Here is an 18643-nt window from a genome sequence, read left to right as displayed (position 1 = left end):
CTAAGGGCTTTGAATTAAGAGTTTTGATTACACTCATTACTTACAAAAAGTTAGGATTTTCTATAGGACTTTCTTTTTGTAAAATTTCTATTCACATACTTCACCATTTTTGGTTTGCTTGATTTCTAGGAAACCAATCTCTGTTTCTCTCTTCTCTCTTCTCTCTTCTCTCTTCTCTCTCTCTCTCTCTCTCTCTCTCTCTCTCTCTCTCTCTCTCTCTCTCTCTCTCTCTCTTTCTCTGTTTAACAAAATGGGGTTTGTGTAGACAAGGCTGACCTGGAATACCATACATAGAGCTCACAGAGATCTGTCTGCTTCTGCCTCTAAAAGTATGTGGTGGAATTTAAATTACGCATACCACACCAAACCCAGGAATTCATTTTTGAAACTGAATTCTAATCTTTTCTGTGTTGTATATCTTGAGGGCTTTTTCCCCTCCCAATCTGTGGCATATTTTTTGTCCTCTTTACTTTGCGTCCTTCGATGAGCCAAAGTATTTTTGTTATTGCTGTTTAATGTAGCTGAAATTGTTCAGCTTTGCTTAGCTGTGTGTTTCTTCATCTGTGTTGTCTGAAAACAAAGCTTAGCTTAAGGTAATAAGGATGCTATTCTGTATCCTCTAAATGAAATAGTTTTGCTTAGAATATCAGAATTTCAATTCCCCTGCAATTTATGTTACATGTATTAATTACACATATGCTACACATAATTTATGCTACACTTATTTCCACTTCACATTATTTTCAATTGTTTAAGGATAACTGACATTACAAATTACATCAATGACATCTTTTGGATCATCCATCCTTTCCAGATTGAAATGATTTGTTACCTCTGCTACATACCAAGTTTTGTTTCTCTATAAATATATTTTTTGAGATTACTATTCTGTACCACCTATCTGTATATCTGTTCCTATGCTAAAACCTCATGATTTTAATTACTACAGTATTGTAGTGCTTTTTGTAATACTGTCTTGTGTCTGAAATGAGAATTTCTCCACACTTATCTGTGTTGGGAATTTGATTGGAATTCTATTGATTCTATATACCAATGTGACATTAAAACCACATTAATTCTTAGCAAGGATGTTACTAGACAGCTCAGCCTGGCTTTGTGCTATTTGTCTAATTACACTCCTTTATCATTACTGACATTACAATTTGCCCCTCCCTCTTTGTTAAAAAACCAACAGTTATGCCAGAGATTTGTTCAGGTTCATCTTTTTTAAGATTGGAATTCTTTGGATATAATATCACCCAAAAGAGAAAAATCGACTCATGTGGATTTCAAATAACAGGGTTGATTTATATTTGGCCAAAAGTGTCTTTTCAGTCCTTGTAACCTCACACTTGTCAGTGGAAAGCAGATTGACTAGCATGACTGTATGCAAATAATAATTCTGGTTCTAGAATTAAAAAGAATAAGAAATAAATTACATCCAAATCATTCATCCCCTGACACTTCAATCTACCCTCTTTAACTTATCAGTAGGTTTAAGCAATAACAATAATAATTAAAAAAAGAATTGGCTGTAAGTGAATTCGCACAGTTGGTGAAATACTTTTATTATAGGACCATGTATCATTCAATAAATAACAAGGTTTTTATTTCAAAGGAAATGTTAAATGAATTTCTAAGTTTCCTTTGGATTCTGAAGTAACAGCATAATGAGGGTAAAGGACACCTCACAAATACTCGTTATGGATTTTTGTCACAGATTTTTGACTGTAACCTTAATGATACTAAAATAAATGGCTTTTTATCAGATGAAAAAAATTGTTATTATGAGAAACAATCAGAAAGCGATTTTAGTTAATTGTATACACGTCAAAACAATATTTTTTCACTTGAATATATTTCAATAGAAGTAACTTTTCTAATGAGTAAAATATACCTGATCTTTAGAATACACTTTTTATGCTAGATTATAGCAAGTCTGAATGAAGGGAGATAGGTGGGGAAACACATAGATAGATACATACAGAGAGTCACACATAGACCAAGATAATTTCATTTAGATATTACAAAATCAGGTTAGAAATAAAATATCCATCTTAGGAGATGAATCTCGTGTTTATGTTGGTCTCTGAACCACTGTACTTGATACGTTACGCATGCATATGTGATTTAATAGGAGCTGAGGTGGATGAGTCAGATCTGTGTTGAGAAGGAATGCAAATCTGAGGCAAACTATTGTCATCACCAGCAAACCCAAAACACATGGAATGTGGTCATTTGTTATGGGGAGTGGAGGAGTAAGAGGACTAAATTGCATGTTTCACAAGGAGCTTTAAATGTAGGTCTGATTCTTTTTTAATAATACAGACACAGAAACAGAAACAGATATAAAATGCACATGAAAACATCAAGATAGCTTCAAAGGAGTATAAAGCTTAAGTGTCTGAGACTTATACAAAGCCACTTAAAGCTATCAGAGGGGCTTTTCATCTGTGCCCAAAGTTACGAGGTTTCAGGAAAATGGAGGAGAAAATGGAGGGTGTGTACTTCTTAGGGAAAATGAAGTAACTATACCGTGATGTACCATCGATAGTTAAAATAATTGTACACCAGCTTACATTTACATGAGTTATCTATTTCCACAGTATATTAACTTGTTTTATCATGTTTAATAACCGAATGGAAAATGGTCTCCTAGTTGGGAATGGGTTAGTAAACAAGGTTAAAAAAGAGTAAGAACTAAGACTAATTAAGAAATGCATTAAGATGTCCTGTGGACATATCAAAGTCATTAATCTCCAAGACTATAATAATAAAGTATCATGGTTCTAAAATAATTAGTACTGGTGTGTGTAATCACTGAGTGAAAATTATTGGACACAGCAAAAGAAACCAAAGATCAGAAATTTACTTTCAATTTTTCAAAAGTTAAATAATAGATTTCCATGACTGAAACTGATCAAGTTGACATTGGTTACCAGAAAATCTCTACAATTAAATAAATATTTGACTTTTAAGCATTTGAAAAGAAAATATCAATGGCTGGAAGTCAGTATGTTTTTTATTTAAAAGAAAATAGAAACCTGAAACTATCCATTTTGGATAGCACTACTAATGTGGCAGGTAATATTAGCATGATTTTTTTCTCATCACTTTTAATTATTAATTTAATTTAAGTAAGTAAGCTTAATATGTGTCAAGAATTTGATGTAACTACTAAAAACATGTAAGCCTCCTTGGGCTATATTAACAGAAGTGTGGTAGCTGTATAAGCTTATTGTTAATGCTCTGCACAGTTAAAATTGTAAAACATTTTATGTGCCCAGCCATTATCTGGAAATAGAGTACATTTAGAAGAGAACTATTCAGGGCCAGAGAGATGACTCTGAATAACAACACTTGCTGCTAAGCCTGATGATTCAAGTTCCCTGAAACTGAGATAATGGAAGGAGAGATCTGACTCCTCAAAACTGCCCTCTCACAACATGTCATGTGTGTACCATGTCATGTTCATCCCCCCAACACACAAAATAAATAATTTATATTCAATACATGTGTTTCGATTTGTGGTAGAAGTGATAGTTTTATTTCTGGAATACTTAATCCATGTCAAGCTTGTATTCAAATTCTAAAATCCACTGAGCAAAATTTGATCTTACCTTTGACATATTAACGTTACAAGGTAACCAAATGTGTATTAGACCATCAGACTTTCTCTGGTATTCTTTAAAGCTACTAAAAGATTGTCCAATAAGTCCCATAATCCTAGCTTTTAATTTGTAGGTCTTAAGGTATGAAATATTCTTTTATTCTAAATAGTAAACCCCAAAAACCTGTGGTCAAATAGAATAAGTTACAATAGTACAGTGAGTTGTGGAAATATTGCTAAAATTGATCTTACTCCCAATGAGAGTATTAGTGTCGTTACGTACCTTGATAAGACGTGCTAGTGGATAGAAATAATTGTTTGACTGCATATGCTTTCGGAAAATACTATAGTGTAGTGTGTGTGTGTGTGTGTGTGTGTGTGTGTGTGTGTGTGTGTGTGTGTGTGTAACCAAACCTCTTATTTTTGGCTTTAAGATTTAACTTCTCAGGCAATTTTAAATCCAAATTAAGTCTTACCTCAGCTTCCTTGAGTTTTGTAAAATTTGACTGTGCTCCAATGTAATATGAAATGCCTTTTGATGCACCCTCCAAAGTTGCACCTCGTATTAACAGAATGAGGAGGACCACATACGGGAAGAGAGCTGTAAAATATACCACCTACCAAAGAGAGCAACTGAAAGTTAATGACACTTTAAAATCATGGTATATAATTTTTTATGGGCAAAATTAGTAGCCAGTTGTAATTCGTCAAATAATTTACTCCAGGTTTCAAAAGGTAAGTAAGTCCAATGATATCAATATCGAATGTTAGCTTAACTTCCTTTCTCTGTTCTCACCACTCCAAAAATGGATCCATGTTTAAAAATGCTTTGATGCAGGGAGCAGTATTTCTAAGGTTTGTGCTGTGAACAAACAATTATCAGCAGTGATCACTTGGGATCTAGATGAAATGCTGTCCTACATGGAACCTTACAAATGTCAGAGGGGACTGAATGTCTCCTTTCAGTCAACTTTTGCACTGGGACGAGAAATGTAAAACTGGTAATGTGAGTATACTCAGTTCCCAAGGACAAGGAAAATATCTTCTAGGACATGTCCAGAGCTCATGAAAGCTTCGCTAAAGTTAATAGAGAGCACACTGAATACTCGTTGCTTAAAGCTACCCTTAAGAGAGGTTGATAAGATAAAAATAGACACACAACTCCTGTCTTAGATAACACAGGGTTTCAGATGTATAGACTGTCCTTGAGGCTTGCTACAATAATGTGTAATTTCTTTGATCCATAGATATCCTATGTTTGATAATATGCCCAAGGAGATGATTTAAATAAGTCACCCAAGAGACCAATAAATTCCAATTGCCTGATTAAATTGTCTTTAATAGACATTTTGCAAGAAAACTTACTGCATCATAAAGGAACCAAGGGTTCAAAAATTGTGTAAATGAAACACATAGGAAAGTTTCCACTGGATTTGAAATATTTGCAGTATTTTTTCAAAGAAATCACATGTGTCATTGCATTCACAATTCAACATGCTGTATATTGCACCAGGAAGACAAGTGTGTGCAATTATTCCTGCCCTTGAACTTTTATGTAGCCTCACTCTGGTCAGTTAAAAACATGTCAAAAATACACTTTTCTGGGTAGTATGCGGTTCTTAACAGGAAAATGTTTCTGTTCTTCTTTGAAGTTGTAACTAGGCTCTCTGAAATTTTTTTAAAAGATGAAGGGGAAAAAGGAGAATGTTTTTGCAGAAGAGGCCTCTTTTCCAGAAGAGAAGAGTCTTACTCCATTGGGAAAGATTAATTCAAAGGAATGGTTGCATATTATTTTTCTCTGTGTCTTCAACTGATGCTATTATCCTAGAAAACATTCTACAATGAACATCACGTCATTCAAACTGCTTATTGTGGGACAGAACATTTTAAAACACACTCTCAAGCCCCCAAATGCTGTTATCAGCTAGTAGAGTCTGAGTTTTAAGCAATTGCACAAGGCTTGTATTCATTTTTGCTTTGTTTTTAACAATAGCACTTACCCTATGTATATGTGTAAAACAAGAATGTCTTATGTAGAAAGGTTTTAAAGGATTTGAATGTTCGTATTACACAAACTCTATTAATAATTTTATATTTGATGAAGCTACAATGAAGTTGGAGAGCAACTGCCTCACTAATGTGACTTCCAACCTACCTTGCCAGATGACTTGATTCCTTTAAACAGTGCTGCTCCAACTATGAGCCAAGCTAGAAGAAGACAAAGTGCTAAATACCACACAATTACTCCAGTTTCATCCATTCCACTTGACCGCTGAAGTGTCACTTTACTGAAATACATAAGACCTTTAATAAGCACAGAATCAATTGTCATTGTTAAAAAAAAATCAATGGGCTTTGTAATGTGTTTCATCCAAAGGGAAACCAGTATTGTAGCTTAGTCTTGTAAGCCTCTTATTGATAGATAATGTTGTGTGAAGGGACAAATATTATTCCCTCAAAAGTCAGGCTTTGAACTTCAAGGTTACCCAAAGGCAGTCCAAATTTCAAGCACCTTGAATAAAGCATTATTTTTGATTTTTCCCAACATTTTAATCTCCTTTATGTAAAGAAATTAAACTTTTATCTGGTAGTTTCATGTGACTCAATATGGGATTTTCTCAAAATAAATTCATGAATAAGACATTTAACATTGCATTATGTATTTACTTATTAAAAACTGGTACATAAAATCAAACTGAAATGGCCTGACTCTTCATATCTTCAAAGAGTTTCTGTAAAACTCCATGATTTCCCAGAGTAACATGTGTCAATCTATAATCCCAGTTTTGAAGCTAGAGAAATAATTCCAAGTTCAGAATACTATCTACTCTTCCAGCGGACCTGAATTGGGTTCCCAGCACTCACATCAGGTGGCTCACAACCATTTATAAGTCTGGCTCTAGGAAGATCTGATTCCTCTGGCCTTTGCAGGCACACACACACACACACACACACACACACACACACACACACACACACACAAATAATACAAAATAAACTTAAAAATTCAGAACCCCAATTTTTAGCATGACATTTGGAAAAATTTAAAGACTGAAAATGTTAAAGCACCATGCTAGAGAAAAAAGTTATTGATCTCCCCCCCCAAAATTAAAAATATATCCACCATATCATCTAGCAGTACCACTATTTAGTGTATATTCAATAGAAATGATATCAGGATGTCCAAGAGACAACTACACTGCCAAGTTTATCACAGTACTATTCATATATAAATAAACAACTTAAGTGTCCATCAATGATGAATGGATAAAGAAAACATAATACACACATACACCTCACTAGAATACTGTTCTTCCATATATATTTGATTTCCTAAATTTACTCAGTTTCCTATCATTCTTTGAATAGGGCTAAGGTCACGTGGGCTTTCCCCCATCCACTTGGGCATGTCCATTGGTGTAATCTTTGTTCAGCTCATGTTTTGGCAATCATGTCATTGAGGCCCTATATGTGCAGTTTCTGACTTTATTAGGAGACATAATCTCATAGCAAACTACCTGATCCTCTTGCTTTTTACAGTCCTTTGATCCCTCTTCTGAAATGTTCCCTGAACCTTGAGTATGGGAGTGGTGGTTGATATTTTTACAACACATTCATTTTATGTTATGTGTACGTGTGTTTTGCCTGCATACGTGTATATGATCATATGCGTGCTTGGTGCCCATAGAGGCTAAAAGGGGGCATTGGATGCCCTGGAGTTGAAGTTACAGACAGTTATGAGCCACCATGTAGGTATTGAGAACCAAAATCTGGTCCTCTGCAAGAATAGTGAACGCTGCCTGGATGCCTCCCAAACAGATCAAGCCAATCAACTGTCTCACCCATTCGGAGGGCCTGATCCAGTGTGGACCCCTCAGCCATTGGTTCATAGTTCATGTGTTTCCATTCATTTGGCTATTTGTCCCTGTGCTTTATCCAACCTTGGTCTCAACAATTCTCGCTCTACCTGGACTGAGTCTACCAGGTTGACCTCAGTCTGTGGGGAAGGCTTTGCCCTGGAGGAGATGGGAATGGGGGGGGGGGCGTTGGGGGGAAGGTGAGGGGGACGGGAGGGGGGAGAACAAGGGAATCCGTGACCGATATGTAGAACTGAATTGTATTGCAAAATAAATTAAAATAAATTAAAAAAAAAAAAAAGAACCATTTTGGAAAGAGAAAAAAAAAAAAAAAAAAAAAAAAAAGAATAGTGAACGCTTAACCTCTGTGTCATCTCTCCAGACCCTAATTGCTTATCATTAGAATTTTCTTATTATATCAATTTGTGTGTGTGTGTGTGTGTGTGTGTGTGTGTGTGTGTGTGTGTGTGTGTGTGTATGCACATTCCACTGCACATGGGTGGTAGTCAGAGAACACTTTCAGAAGTCAGTTTTTTCCTTCTACCATGTGGGCTCCAAGAATCAAACTCAGATCATCAGGCTTGGCAACAGGCACTTTAATGTGCTGAGCAGTCTCCCAAGCTCTATAATTCTCTAACTTTAACTTTTAACTAGTAATTATTAATAAACCATTACTTAAGAGCTGTATGCACTGAACAACTAACTTGTAAAAGATACGTTGTCAACAATGAGCTAACTTTTCAGGTACTTCAACTCACCTATGATAGGTAAACATTTGAACCAAGTGAAGTATTTATCTGTCATGGTTCTCCTTGCTTCTATTTATGGGAGTTAAAAAGAGGGAAGGTATATAGGTAAAGAGAAATATGCTCAACTCACAACATATACTCATATTAAAATTATAAAATAAAATAGATAATAAAAAAGCTGACCAATATTTCATTGTGGTTCATAAAGCCTTTCAGTAACACCTGTTTAAGAAGTCAATCAATACTTACTCCCAATACTGTTCACTGGGAAGTTGTCCTGGCCGAAAAACTTCGCTACCATTCAAGCAGGTCAAGTTGTTGATATTTACCCAGCTTATGTTCATAAGCATCTCTCCTGCCCCTGTACTCACATTACAGCCAGTTACTAAAAAATGATAGACATAGAGATAAATAAACAGATACACAGATAGATAGATAGATAGAGAGAGAGAGAGAGAGAGAGAGAGAGAGAGAGAGAGAGAGATACTTTTGTGGGGAGAACAAGGTATTTTAATGGAAAATACTTAAGTTCCCATTTAAGTTGTTACTTAGTAAAAGTAGAATAAATAAATTACAAATAGAATAGTGCATGTTACATTCAATGCATCAAATGTTCTCTACCACCAATTGGTAAACACATAATACTAACTATCCATTTAAACTGTGGTCATATTTACAGTAATAACTGCTATAGAATAAGAGGTATTGCAGTTGAGATTTAAAACTTAACAGAATTTTCAGTAGGGGGACTTAGCTAACCTGTATAGATATGCTAGCCCCTTTAAACCCTTCCAAAGCATTAAAGCTCTATCTGATGGGTATGGATAATCCCAATTACAATATCCTCCATTATTAATGCTAAGTATCTCATATTGACATTGGCAGCACCCAGTCTTTATAGTCACTCTTTAATGCTATAAAAGATAGCCCTTAAAAAAAAACACTCTCTTATTTCTTACTATCTCCTGCTTAGAACACAGGCTTCTAAGAATTATTTCTGGGTGTGGTTTTGCCTTTCATAAAAGTAAACTTAAATTGGTTAGAAAATTATTTAATCATTTGAACTTATTTAGAGAATATAACAGAATTATATAGTTAGTAATATTTTAAAAGTTAAGCCAATGGAATTTACCTATTGGTGATCTGCTACAGTTATTGTCTGCCCAGGAAGAACAATTGGCCCATGGTAGTACACTTTGAAAAGAAGCAAACAAGTAGTACAGACTGTAGGCAATTATGACATTATAATAGATTGTCACAAAAATGGATATCAGGACCATCGTGATTCCCACACCTGGAAAACAAAACCGTTAGAAAGTGAAATTTGTTTTGCTGATCCATGAAAAGAGTTGACTTCAGTTTCCACAAGAGCCATAATAAATGAAAAGACTATTTCACATAACTCTATGCTGTAATTCAGAAAAAGTATGTCTGAGATGGAGGGCTGTTACCCTCTCAATACATTTCTTCCAAAATTTAAAAGAATTTATCATTATTATTTTAACTGCATTTGTGCATATGCACATCTGTGAGTATGAGCACACAAGTACAAGTGCCTGTAGAGGCTGGAGGCATTGGAGCTGGAGTTACAGGAGACTCTGAAATGCCCAATGTTGATGCTGGAAACCAAACTTGGAGCCTCTGGAAGAGCAGTGAGTACTATTAACTGCTGAGTAATCTCTCCAGCTCCCTCTTTTCAAATGTGAAACAATTCTGATGACTGGCTTTTGGAAAATGTTTTTCAGTTGGTGAGAAAAGGTTACTACAGCTAAGGGAGAAAGACTTAGATTTAGCCATAAAATTCACAACAGTCATGTGTCAATTATTCTTCCTTATTAAGTCTTCAAATCCTTGTCATAGCAGGAAATGCAGGTATTAAGAGTTCCAATGCTCATACCCTATGGACTCATCCACCAAAGTTCACATCTTTATCTGTAAAACAATGGTCAAATAGTAAATGAAGATTCTAATGTAACATCCTTAAAGGACACAATTCACTGCTGTGGATATGTTCTGAATGCTGTAAATGTGTTGCTCTGATTGATTGATAAATAAAATGCTGATTGGCCAATAGTCAGGCAGGAACTATAGATGGATCAAGCAGAGAAGAGAATTCTGGGAACAGGGAGGCTGAGTCAGGAGTTAACAGCCAGACACAGAGGAAGTGAGATGTAAAAGTACCAGTAAGCCACAAGCCACATGGCAACTTATAGATTAATAGAAATGGGTTAATTTAAGATGTAAGAACAGATAGCAAGAAGCCTGCCACAGCCATACAGTTTATAAGTAATATAAGTCTCTGCGTGTTTACATGGGTCCAAGAGGCTGGCCCCAGGGCCACAGGAGCTGAACAGAACCAGGAAAACATTAGCTACAATGCACAGTTTCTACAAGAAAGTATGGAGAAAATGCACAAATTCAGAAACAATCTGCATTTAAACTTCCAAAAGTTCTGTAACTCAGTAGGTTCACAATGGAGCTTAGCATACTGATTATTCTTAAGACTAACATTCGAAGCAGCTCTCCAATCTTCCAGCAAAGCCTTCTATTCACCTCATTATTATATATTCCCAGTGCTGCGTTGAGGCTTTTGTAAATAGTTTGCAGTGATTAGTGAATGCTAAAATGATATTTACTCTTCAGAGATAAAGGAAGTTCAATGTTTAACAATAATCAAGGCATTTTTCATCTGGACTGGTCTCCTATCAGAAGTATCCAAGAGAAAATAGTGGCCCACCCTCCAGCTTTCCTCAGTGAGGCTTTATAAAAGATATGAAAAGATAGCAAAACAAATCTGTACAGGAAATATCTTAAAAGACAGAGCCTTGGGGCTGACTCTGTGGTTAAGAATATGTGCTGCTCATCCAGAGGAGCAGAGGACAAAAGTTCAGCCCCCATATTGGGTGGCTCACAACTTCCTGTAAGTCCAACTTCCAGGGAATCAAATGCTGTTTTCTGGCCTCTACAGGCACTCACATACATGTGGAATACACTTATGTGCACATACACATAAATTAAAATAGAAATAGTACATTTTTAAAACACTTTCCTTGAAGCTAATGCACAACAGGACTATGTGACAAAATAAATCAAAAAGTGAAAATTGTCAATCATCTTTTCAGTGTCCTTTCCTAACCCTTCCTATATGTGCATCCAGGTAAGAAGAAAAGTTAACATTTGAAGGCTGGGAAGATGTCTCTGAGGGTAAAGTATTTGTCATATCCATGGAGGAATAAGTACCTGAAATTAGCACTTGTGTTTAAAAAGAAAAGCCTGCTATAACAGAGTGCACCTAAAATCCCAGCACTGAAGAAGTAGAGACAGGATCTCTCCAGTGCTTGCTGTCCATTCAGTCTAGCTAAACAATGAGCTCCAGGGTCAATGAGAGACCATTTCAAAGTAATTAAGGAAGATACATGGCCTTGACTTTCATGTGCTACATGCATGCACACACATTTGCATGCACACGAATATGTATATATGTATGCACAAAATATATACAAAAGAAGCAACACCATCTTTGCCCTAGCATGTCATTTTTTATATTTTAGTTGAAAGAGAAAACTGTATTTTTCATGTACTGTGTGATGCTTGAATTGTATACATATTGTGGAATGAATTAATGTTCTGATTAGCAAGCATATTACCCCAGGTGACTATCATTTTGTTGGTAAGAATACTTAATGACCACTGTCTGTATTTATGAGGTTATAATATATGAATTTAATTTAATATATTGTCTGTCATCAAATATAGAAACCATGCTGTAGTTCTTATTTTTTTTCAATTCTCCAATTTATAGATCTATAGATTGTAGCTTTCTTAAATTTGTTTCTTTTTTTCTGAGACTGGGTTTCCCTTTGTAGCCCTGGCTGTCTTGGAACTCACTCTGTAGACAGGAGGCAGAGGCTGGCCTTGAACTCCAAGATGTGCCTGCCTCTGCCTCCTGAGTGCTGGGTTTAAAGTTATACACCACCACACCCAGCACATTTATTTCTCTTAACTATAACCATATGTTTTTTGACCAATATGGCTTCTTCCTTCCTGTCCACTTCTGCCTCTGTGAGCATCCTCTGCTCTACTTCTATGAGGTCAAATGTGCCAGGACTTTAAGTCCTCTTTTCTTCCACAAAGTGAAAAACAGTCATGATGATGAAAAGTCTTAAATACCAACCTTGAAACAATGGCAGAATCCTCCAAACTGAAACTGGACCTAAGCTAGCAAACTGTCCCAGTGAACACTCCAGGAAGAACAAAGGTAAACCAGCCAATGCTAGCATAATTGTATAGGGTATCAAGAAAGCACCTAAAAAGCAAAGAGATAAATATACTATTACATTTAAAAGTCTTGGGGGCACTTTGACAAGGAGCATAATATTTTAAAGTGCCCTAATACAGTGGAATTGAAGGGATTTGGCTTGAGGTCCAAGATTTATTACTTTTTGTGAGAAAGTACTTAATTGCATTAACTGTGGGTTTCCCATTAATCAAACGGGAATGAGAAATGTTACCTAGTGACGTTTCTACAATTACTAAAGACAATAGCTTATAAAAAGTCTGCCAGTGAAGCTGAGCAATCAGAGAATATAGAGCCAAACAGATATGCTTTAAAATGCTGGGTCTATCATCTATCAGTTATTTTACCTAGGACAATTTACTAACCTGTGAACTTTTCCTTCTTAGAAAAGGGAGACAGAATACCAACTCATCACTTTCTGTTATGAGTTCAAATACTGGACCTGTAGCAATTGCTTATCAAATTGACTAATTTACTGATCAAACAGTGGCAACACTACAAGCAGATGACATGTTTTCAGTGTTAGTTCCTCTTCAGTCCCTTCCTTCCTTCCTTCCTTCCTTCCTTCCTTCCTTCCTTCCTTCCTTCCTTCCTTCTTCCCTCCCTCCCTTCCTCCTCCCCCCCTCAACAATACAAGGATTACTTTTAAAACTTAAGATATAAATGGTAAGTAGTGTTCAGAATGTAAATTACTGCAATTAAGTTCACAATTCTTTTAATAGTCACAAGGCTCTTTAGTCAATGTTAATAGGAAATGTGTTTGTTAGAAGACTGACCTTTTGAGGCTTACTCAGTTAACAGGAACTAATCTCCCACATAAGAATATCCAGCCCCTCCCCTTCTTTTAGTCCTTTTCTTTTACTTTTTTGCCCATATTTGGTTTGTGATACTGCTCGTTAATATATTTACCAGACTACAAGCTGAAACAGAGACATAATGTTGAATGTCCCAGCCAAACAATCTGGAAGTCTTGGCAACAGTTAGTAAAAGCAAGATGGAGCTCAATGAATGAAGACAGGCTTTCCGATCATGTACACTTTATTTATTCTTTCACAATTGTCCTCAATTATTTTCCTTGCTACTCATGAATTTAAAAAGCACTTAGAGGATGTACATTATCTATTACTTAAATGACATGATCTTCAAAATTTGAGAACCAATGTGTCACTTCTGGAGGAAACAGGAGAGAAAGAGGCAATAGCATAGGAAAAAATAAAATATTTCATTTGCATTGTATTTAAAAATTCTCTATTAAAATTAGTTTAATTCATTTCCTAGAAAGTTGTGGTGATTATTGAATGAATGTATGATGTCAACTTACAGGGTATGACTTATTGTAAACACAATTGTAAGAAGCTCAAAGGAGCCTTAGGACATAGACACCAAAAATATCATGATTATTGACTTATTTTCCTGCTAATACTTACATCAAAACCACTATCAGATGACCTAAGTCTTAGATGAGGGAATTTAAGCTACCCACACTTAAGGTGTTTAATAAACAGAGCTCCTTTCTTGAGTCTCTGAGGGCCAGTGTGAATGTTTTAATACACTCAGTTAACGAGAAATGTGGTTGAAACATCACCACACACAATCCCATTGTGCCAAGAGAAAAATAATTATACTGGCAAAATTTCAATGGTGTCCAATTATGAAATACAGGCACATGTCACCTCTATATTTCTAACAGAACCTGTAAGCACAAGTAAGTTAAAATGGTGTAAGTGAAAAGTTGTTTCCACATTACTAGAATATTGTGCAATTCATTTTCTTTCCCTTGGTGTATTGCCTTAGTTATTTTGTGTTCTGATTGAGCCTACCTTAATGATCTACAAGGTATAAAGAGTATCATTATTGTAACAATAAAACCACATAGCCTTGAACTAAATTCTGTTGTATTTTATTTATAATCTATATGGCCAATGGCATTTAAAATATATGTAACTGAATAGTGCAACTTAAAATATTAATTAATAACCGTTTTTGTTCACACTTAAGTTATAAAATGTCTTATTCTAACTAAACAAACAGTTTCCTTGAGCTTTTAAAAAGTCTAGATTTTCCTCCTATTTCATACTTCTAACTCAAGCAAAGCTCAATTTGAGTCTGAATATATTTTTGAAAGTCCTAGCTGAAGACTATATGGTATCTCAAATCAATTCAGAAGTACTGCATGAAACATTTTTATCAAGTTTATGTCAGAGATTCCTGAAGCATTTTCCAAACTTGAACTAGTAGCTCATAGTCTATCAATAAATGTTTTGCTTCTTTCTCATCCTCTTTACTAACTCAAAGTATCATATACCTCTATTATATATATATATATGTTGTATTACATAAATATTTTCTATACATACATGCACATATATGTATGTATATAAAGAAGTTATACAACATCCCACTGGAGGAAAAAGAAGGGAAAGAAAAGCCTACCTCCACCATTGGTGTAGGTCAGATATGGGAATCTCCACACATTTCCCAATCCCACTGCATATCCAACCATAGACAGAAGATAATCTGATTTTTTGGACCAGTTACCACGGTCTGTATTTTCATCATTTTCACCAACATGGAAGTTCTCCGATGAAGCTGTCACTTTCTAAAGAAGGAAAAATTATCAGTATCATCCCTTTCTGTTACAAATTCCACAGAAGCATAATTTCCCAAGTCCACAGAGTTGTAGAAAGGGAGGGTGAAAAACACATGGGGAATTCGTCTCAAAATCAAGGAGATTTCTCCCATCCAAGTACTAACCTGGCCCAACCCTGCTTAGCCTCTAAGGTCAGATTGGAAACACTCAGAGTGGTATAGCCATAGACAAAACTAAGAAGATTTCTGCTAGTAGCTACTTTTACTTAGCATTTGCTTCTTAAAATTAAAGAAAGAAATCTGTAAGTATGTATTTTACTGCCCTTTCAGATAACATCATGAGAAGTTTAATGTCACCCCAACATGAAGGGCAAATAAAAGCAGACAAGTCAAGTGTCAAATACAAAAGTTTTGAGTATAAATTAGGAAGAGTCAACATTTCTGAGATTATAGCAGGTCATTGAGAGGTATGAAACCTAGCTTGTAATTAAATAAAAATCACTCCATACACTTTTTATGTGCTGATAGCGTCTCTCTGTGTCGTAGAGCACATACATAATCAGTGTTTTCTTAAAATCACAGAATAGTATGAAGAGACAAATTTTCCTGTCCCACCAGGTGGAGCAACTCTCTCTCTCTCTCTCTCTCTCTCTCTCTCTCTCTCTCCCTCCCTCCCTCCCTCCCTCCCTCTGAGGGATTGAGAGTTGGGGAGGGATTCTCTTCCAACCTGTTAGCTGCTTGAGTATGGAATGCTCCTAGGGTCAGATAAGGACAGTCCATTTTTGCATTTCCCTGCAGCATATGAGCACAGTGTAGAGAAACACAGAACAGCATTCTGTATGCTTCCCAAGGTACAGGGTGAGGTGCTCCTAAGTATCCTAACTACCAGTACAAAAGTTGCTTTTCACGTAGACTTTGTGGGAACATAGCAGGCATACTTGAAAAGAGTTGAGGAGAAAGAATATGCAAAATAAGGAAGAGCTACAGAAAGCAAAAATTGAGACTCCCTCCACCCCCGTTTTCCCACTCTGTCCCTCTACACTTCCAGAAGCTTACAGACCCATACCTCCTTCTCTCTGCACTTGAAGAAGCTCGGGCACTTCAATCTGTTCATGGTTCACTCACTCCCTTGACGTGCTCCGCCTTGCCTCTTCTCACAGTCTGGCTGAGCTCGGCTGGTGGCAGGTGCACACTCCCCGGTTGCTACCTGCCAAAGTGAGCCACCTTGCCTAGGGGTGGGACCATTTATGGAGGGAAGCTCTCTCCTCCCCTTTCCTGTGGCCCAGTCCTTTCAATTACCGGAAGGGACCAAAGCGAGCCTCTGGTTTTTCCCCCAGGTTAATCCAGCATGTAGCAATTCTTGTCCCAGCTCTGAAGGGCTGGGCTGTAAGTGAGTGAGCTGCGCCAAAGAAGACCGACAACTTTTGGCTTTGAGCTGTGCAGGTGGCTTAGCAATCTTGCCTCCTTTCCTGGATACCTGGCTTCCTCCTAACCTTGCTTCTCAGTCAGGTCTCTGTCCTGGGGCCAAGTGCTGACCTCCCCTGGTGCTGGAGCTGGGAGAGACCCAACCCATGGGGTTCATTTTGTTTGCTATGATTTTTGTGAACAGACCACACAGTTCTGGGCCTCTGATTTCCCCAAGTTTTGCCCCTCACTAGAAAGCGCTTCATCACGTGGGGCAAACGCTGCTCCCAGAGGGGAAAGCCCCTGAATTGGGCACCTTGAAATGTAGCCAGTTAAGATAAGATTACCCAGCTGCCTCTACCTGAAAAGAGCGACTTTGAATCTATGTCTCGAGCTCCTTTACTCAGCCTTCGGGACAGTTTTGCCTTTTACAAGGATTGCTTTGTGCAGTATTTCAAAGAAGCCAAACACAAACAAATTATTGAGCAGGTTTACAGGAAATTCGAACCCTAACAAAGGACTTCACTCGGCCAAGAAAGGTGAGGCCTAGAAAGTAAACTACAAGGAAACAGCCCAGCTTACCACAGAGGAAAGCCTTACTGTAATTCTGATCACGAGTGCAGCATCTCTTCATCAGAAATTCAAAGAATCTACACTCAAGCTGTCCATGCCAGAGATGATGGCAGTTCTACCAAATTGTATAAATTCAGGCAAATCGAGGAATCAGCAGAAAGCCAAACTTTCATCTATGTTCCTTTGTTCCACACTGACTGACAAGAATTTTCCATTTGCAATAGAAATATGCCCTCAGGAGTCCAGGTGGATAGAGCAAAGTAGAGGGGGCTCTAGAGAGGTTGTGAGCAGAATGTATCAATGCCTTGACCTTGGTGGTGGCTATCACACAGGCTGGTTTGGGACCTTATATACACACATGCTTACATCACACATACACATAAGTATATGTGGAGAAATAGAAAAAGATCACTCAAATGTCCCCTTAATAGTATTCTAGACTACTGGTGGGACCTAAAGGCTAAGATAAAGAAGTTATTAGCCTATCTTAGCCATAGAAGGAAAGGTGGTGTGGGGGCTTTATAAAAGAGCAAAAAAGCAAATCAGAGTTCACTGAACGAGCAAAATCTCACAGGAAAGGAAGTAATCCACCATGGGCCAGTGTAAACAGCTGGTAACTAAGGAAGTAGAAGAAGAAAAAAATTCCTGGTGATGGGCAAATTGTGGGGAACACAATGTATATAGAACAGGCAACATTACACAGTAGAGAGCTTTCAGTCAGCATTGAGATTAGAGCAACCAAGGCACAAAATTTATGATAAAATGTATTTTAGTGAATATACACTTTGTGGTTTATTGGGAAAGAACATGTGTCCCATTGCCAAGCATGGCATTTCATGACCTGGCTAACGCCTACTACTTATTTGCATGGTATCATCTCTTGCCATTCTTTGACACTAACTCTTAAGCTTGTGTGTCCTATTCTGTACATGGTGTTTCTCACCTATGTGACTTTACTTGTGCTATTTTTTTCTTCTGGGAAATTCCCACCTTCCTCCATATTTGGTGAACTACTACTCAGTCATCCTTTAAACTCATGATTAGGTGTCATCTTCTCTGGACCTTTCCACAGTTTCCTTCTGTATTTCAACAGACTCTATTTAGATGCTTCTCTTCTGTATTCCTATGCTACCCTACATTCGTGTGAAATTGTGTCCTTTGAGTGCAAGAAGACTGTCTTAAGCCTCCTTGTATTCTAAGCACGAGTGCCCAGTGCAGTCCAGCAAATGCATATCACCTGACTAAGAGCTGTGTGTGGTGGTACAGAGAGAGTGAGGCAGGAGGAGCGGGAGTTTAACGTCATCCTTGGCTACATAATGAGTTCAAGCCCTGTCTGGGTTACAGGGCACTCGATTTCAAAACAAACACAAATGTGACTCATGTAGGCCGCTTAATGACTTCACTACCGAAGCAAAGGAAAGCAAAACTGGTGTGAAGAATTCACTCTCCAGGACGAAAGAGATGGCTGGGCAGTTAAGACGACTTGTTGTTCTCAGGTGACACAGGTTCGCTTCTCAGAACCCTATTAGGCAGCTCACAACTTCCTGTAACTCCAACTCCAGAA

General features: G+C 37.1%; 1 protein-coding gene across 1 annotated transcript in view; it reads right to left on the bottom strand.

Annotated features, from left to right (window-relative positions):
* Slc6a14 (solute carrier family 6 member 14) overlaps positions 1-16216 on the bottom strand; it is a 30637-nt gene extending 14421 nt beyond the window's left edge. Inside the window, exons 1-7 of the mRNA XM_052746724.1 lie at positions 16169-16216; positions 14947-15112; positions 12391-12522; positions 9349-9510; positions 8466-8601; positions 5766-5898; positions 4087-4227 (exon numbers count right to left, since the gene is read on the bottom strand). Of these exons, the coding sequence (XP_052602684.1) occupies positions 4087-4227; positions 5766-5898; positions 8466-8601; positions 9349-9510; positions 12391-12522; positions 14947-15112; positions 16169-16216 (918 nt within the window). The remainder of the gene's footprint in view (positions 1-4086; positions 4228-5765; positions 5899-8465; positions 8602-9348; positions 9511-12390; positions 12523-14946; positions 15113-16168) is intronic.
* Between the last annotated feature and the right edge of the window lie 2427 nt (positions 16217-18643).

The sequence above is a fragment of the Peromyscus californicus genome, unplaced genomic scaffold (assembly GCF_007827085.1).
Source record: "Peromyscus californicus insignis strain IS unplaced genomic scaffold, ASM782708v3 Scaffold_10__1_contigs__length_136768540, whole genome shotgun sequence".
Classification (NCBI taxonomy): domain Eukaryota; kingdom Metazoa; phylum Chordata; class Mammalia; order Rodentia; family Cricetidae; genus Peromyscus; species Peromyscus californicus.
The sequence above is the reverse complement of the archived record's forward strand: the minus strand, read 5'-3'. Positions and strand labels throughout refer to the sequence as shown.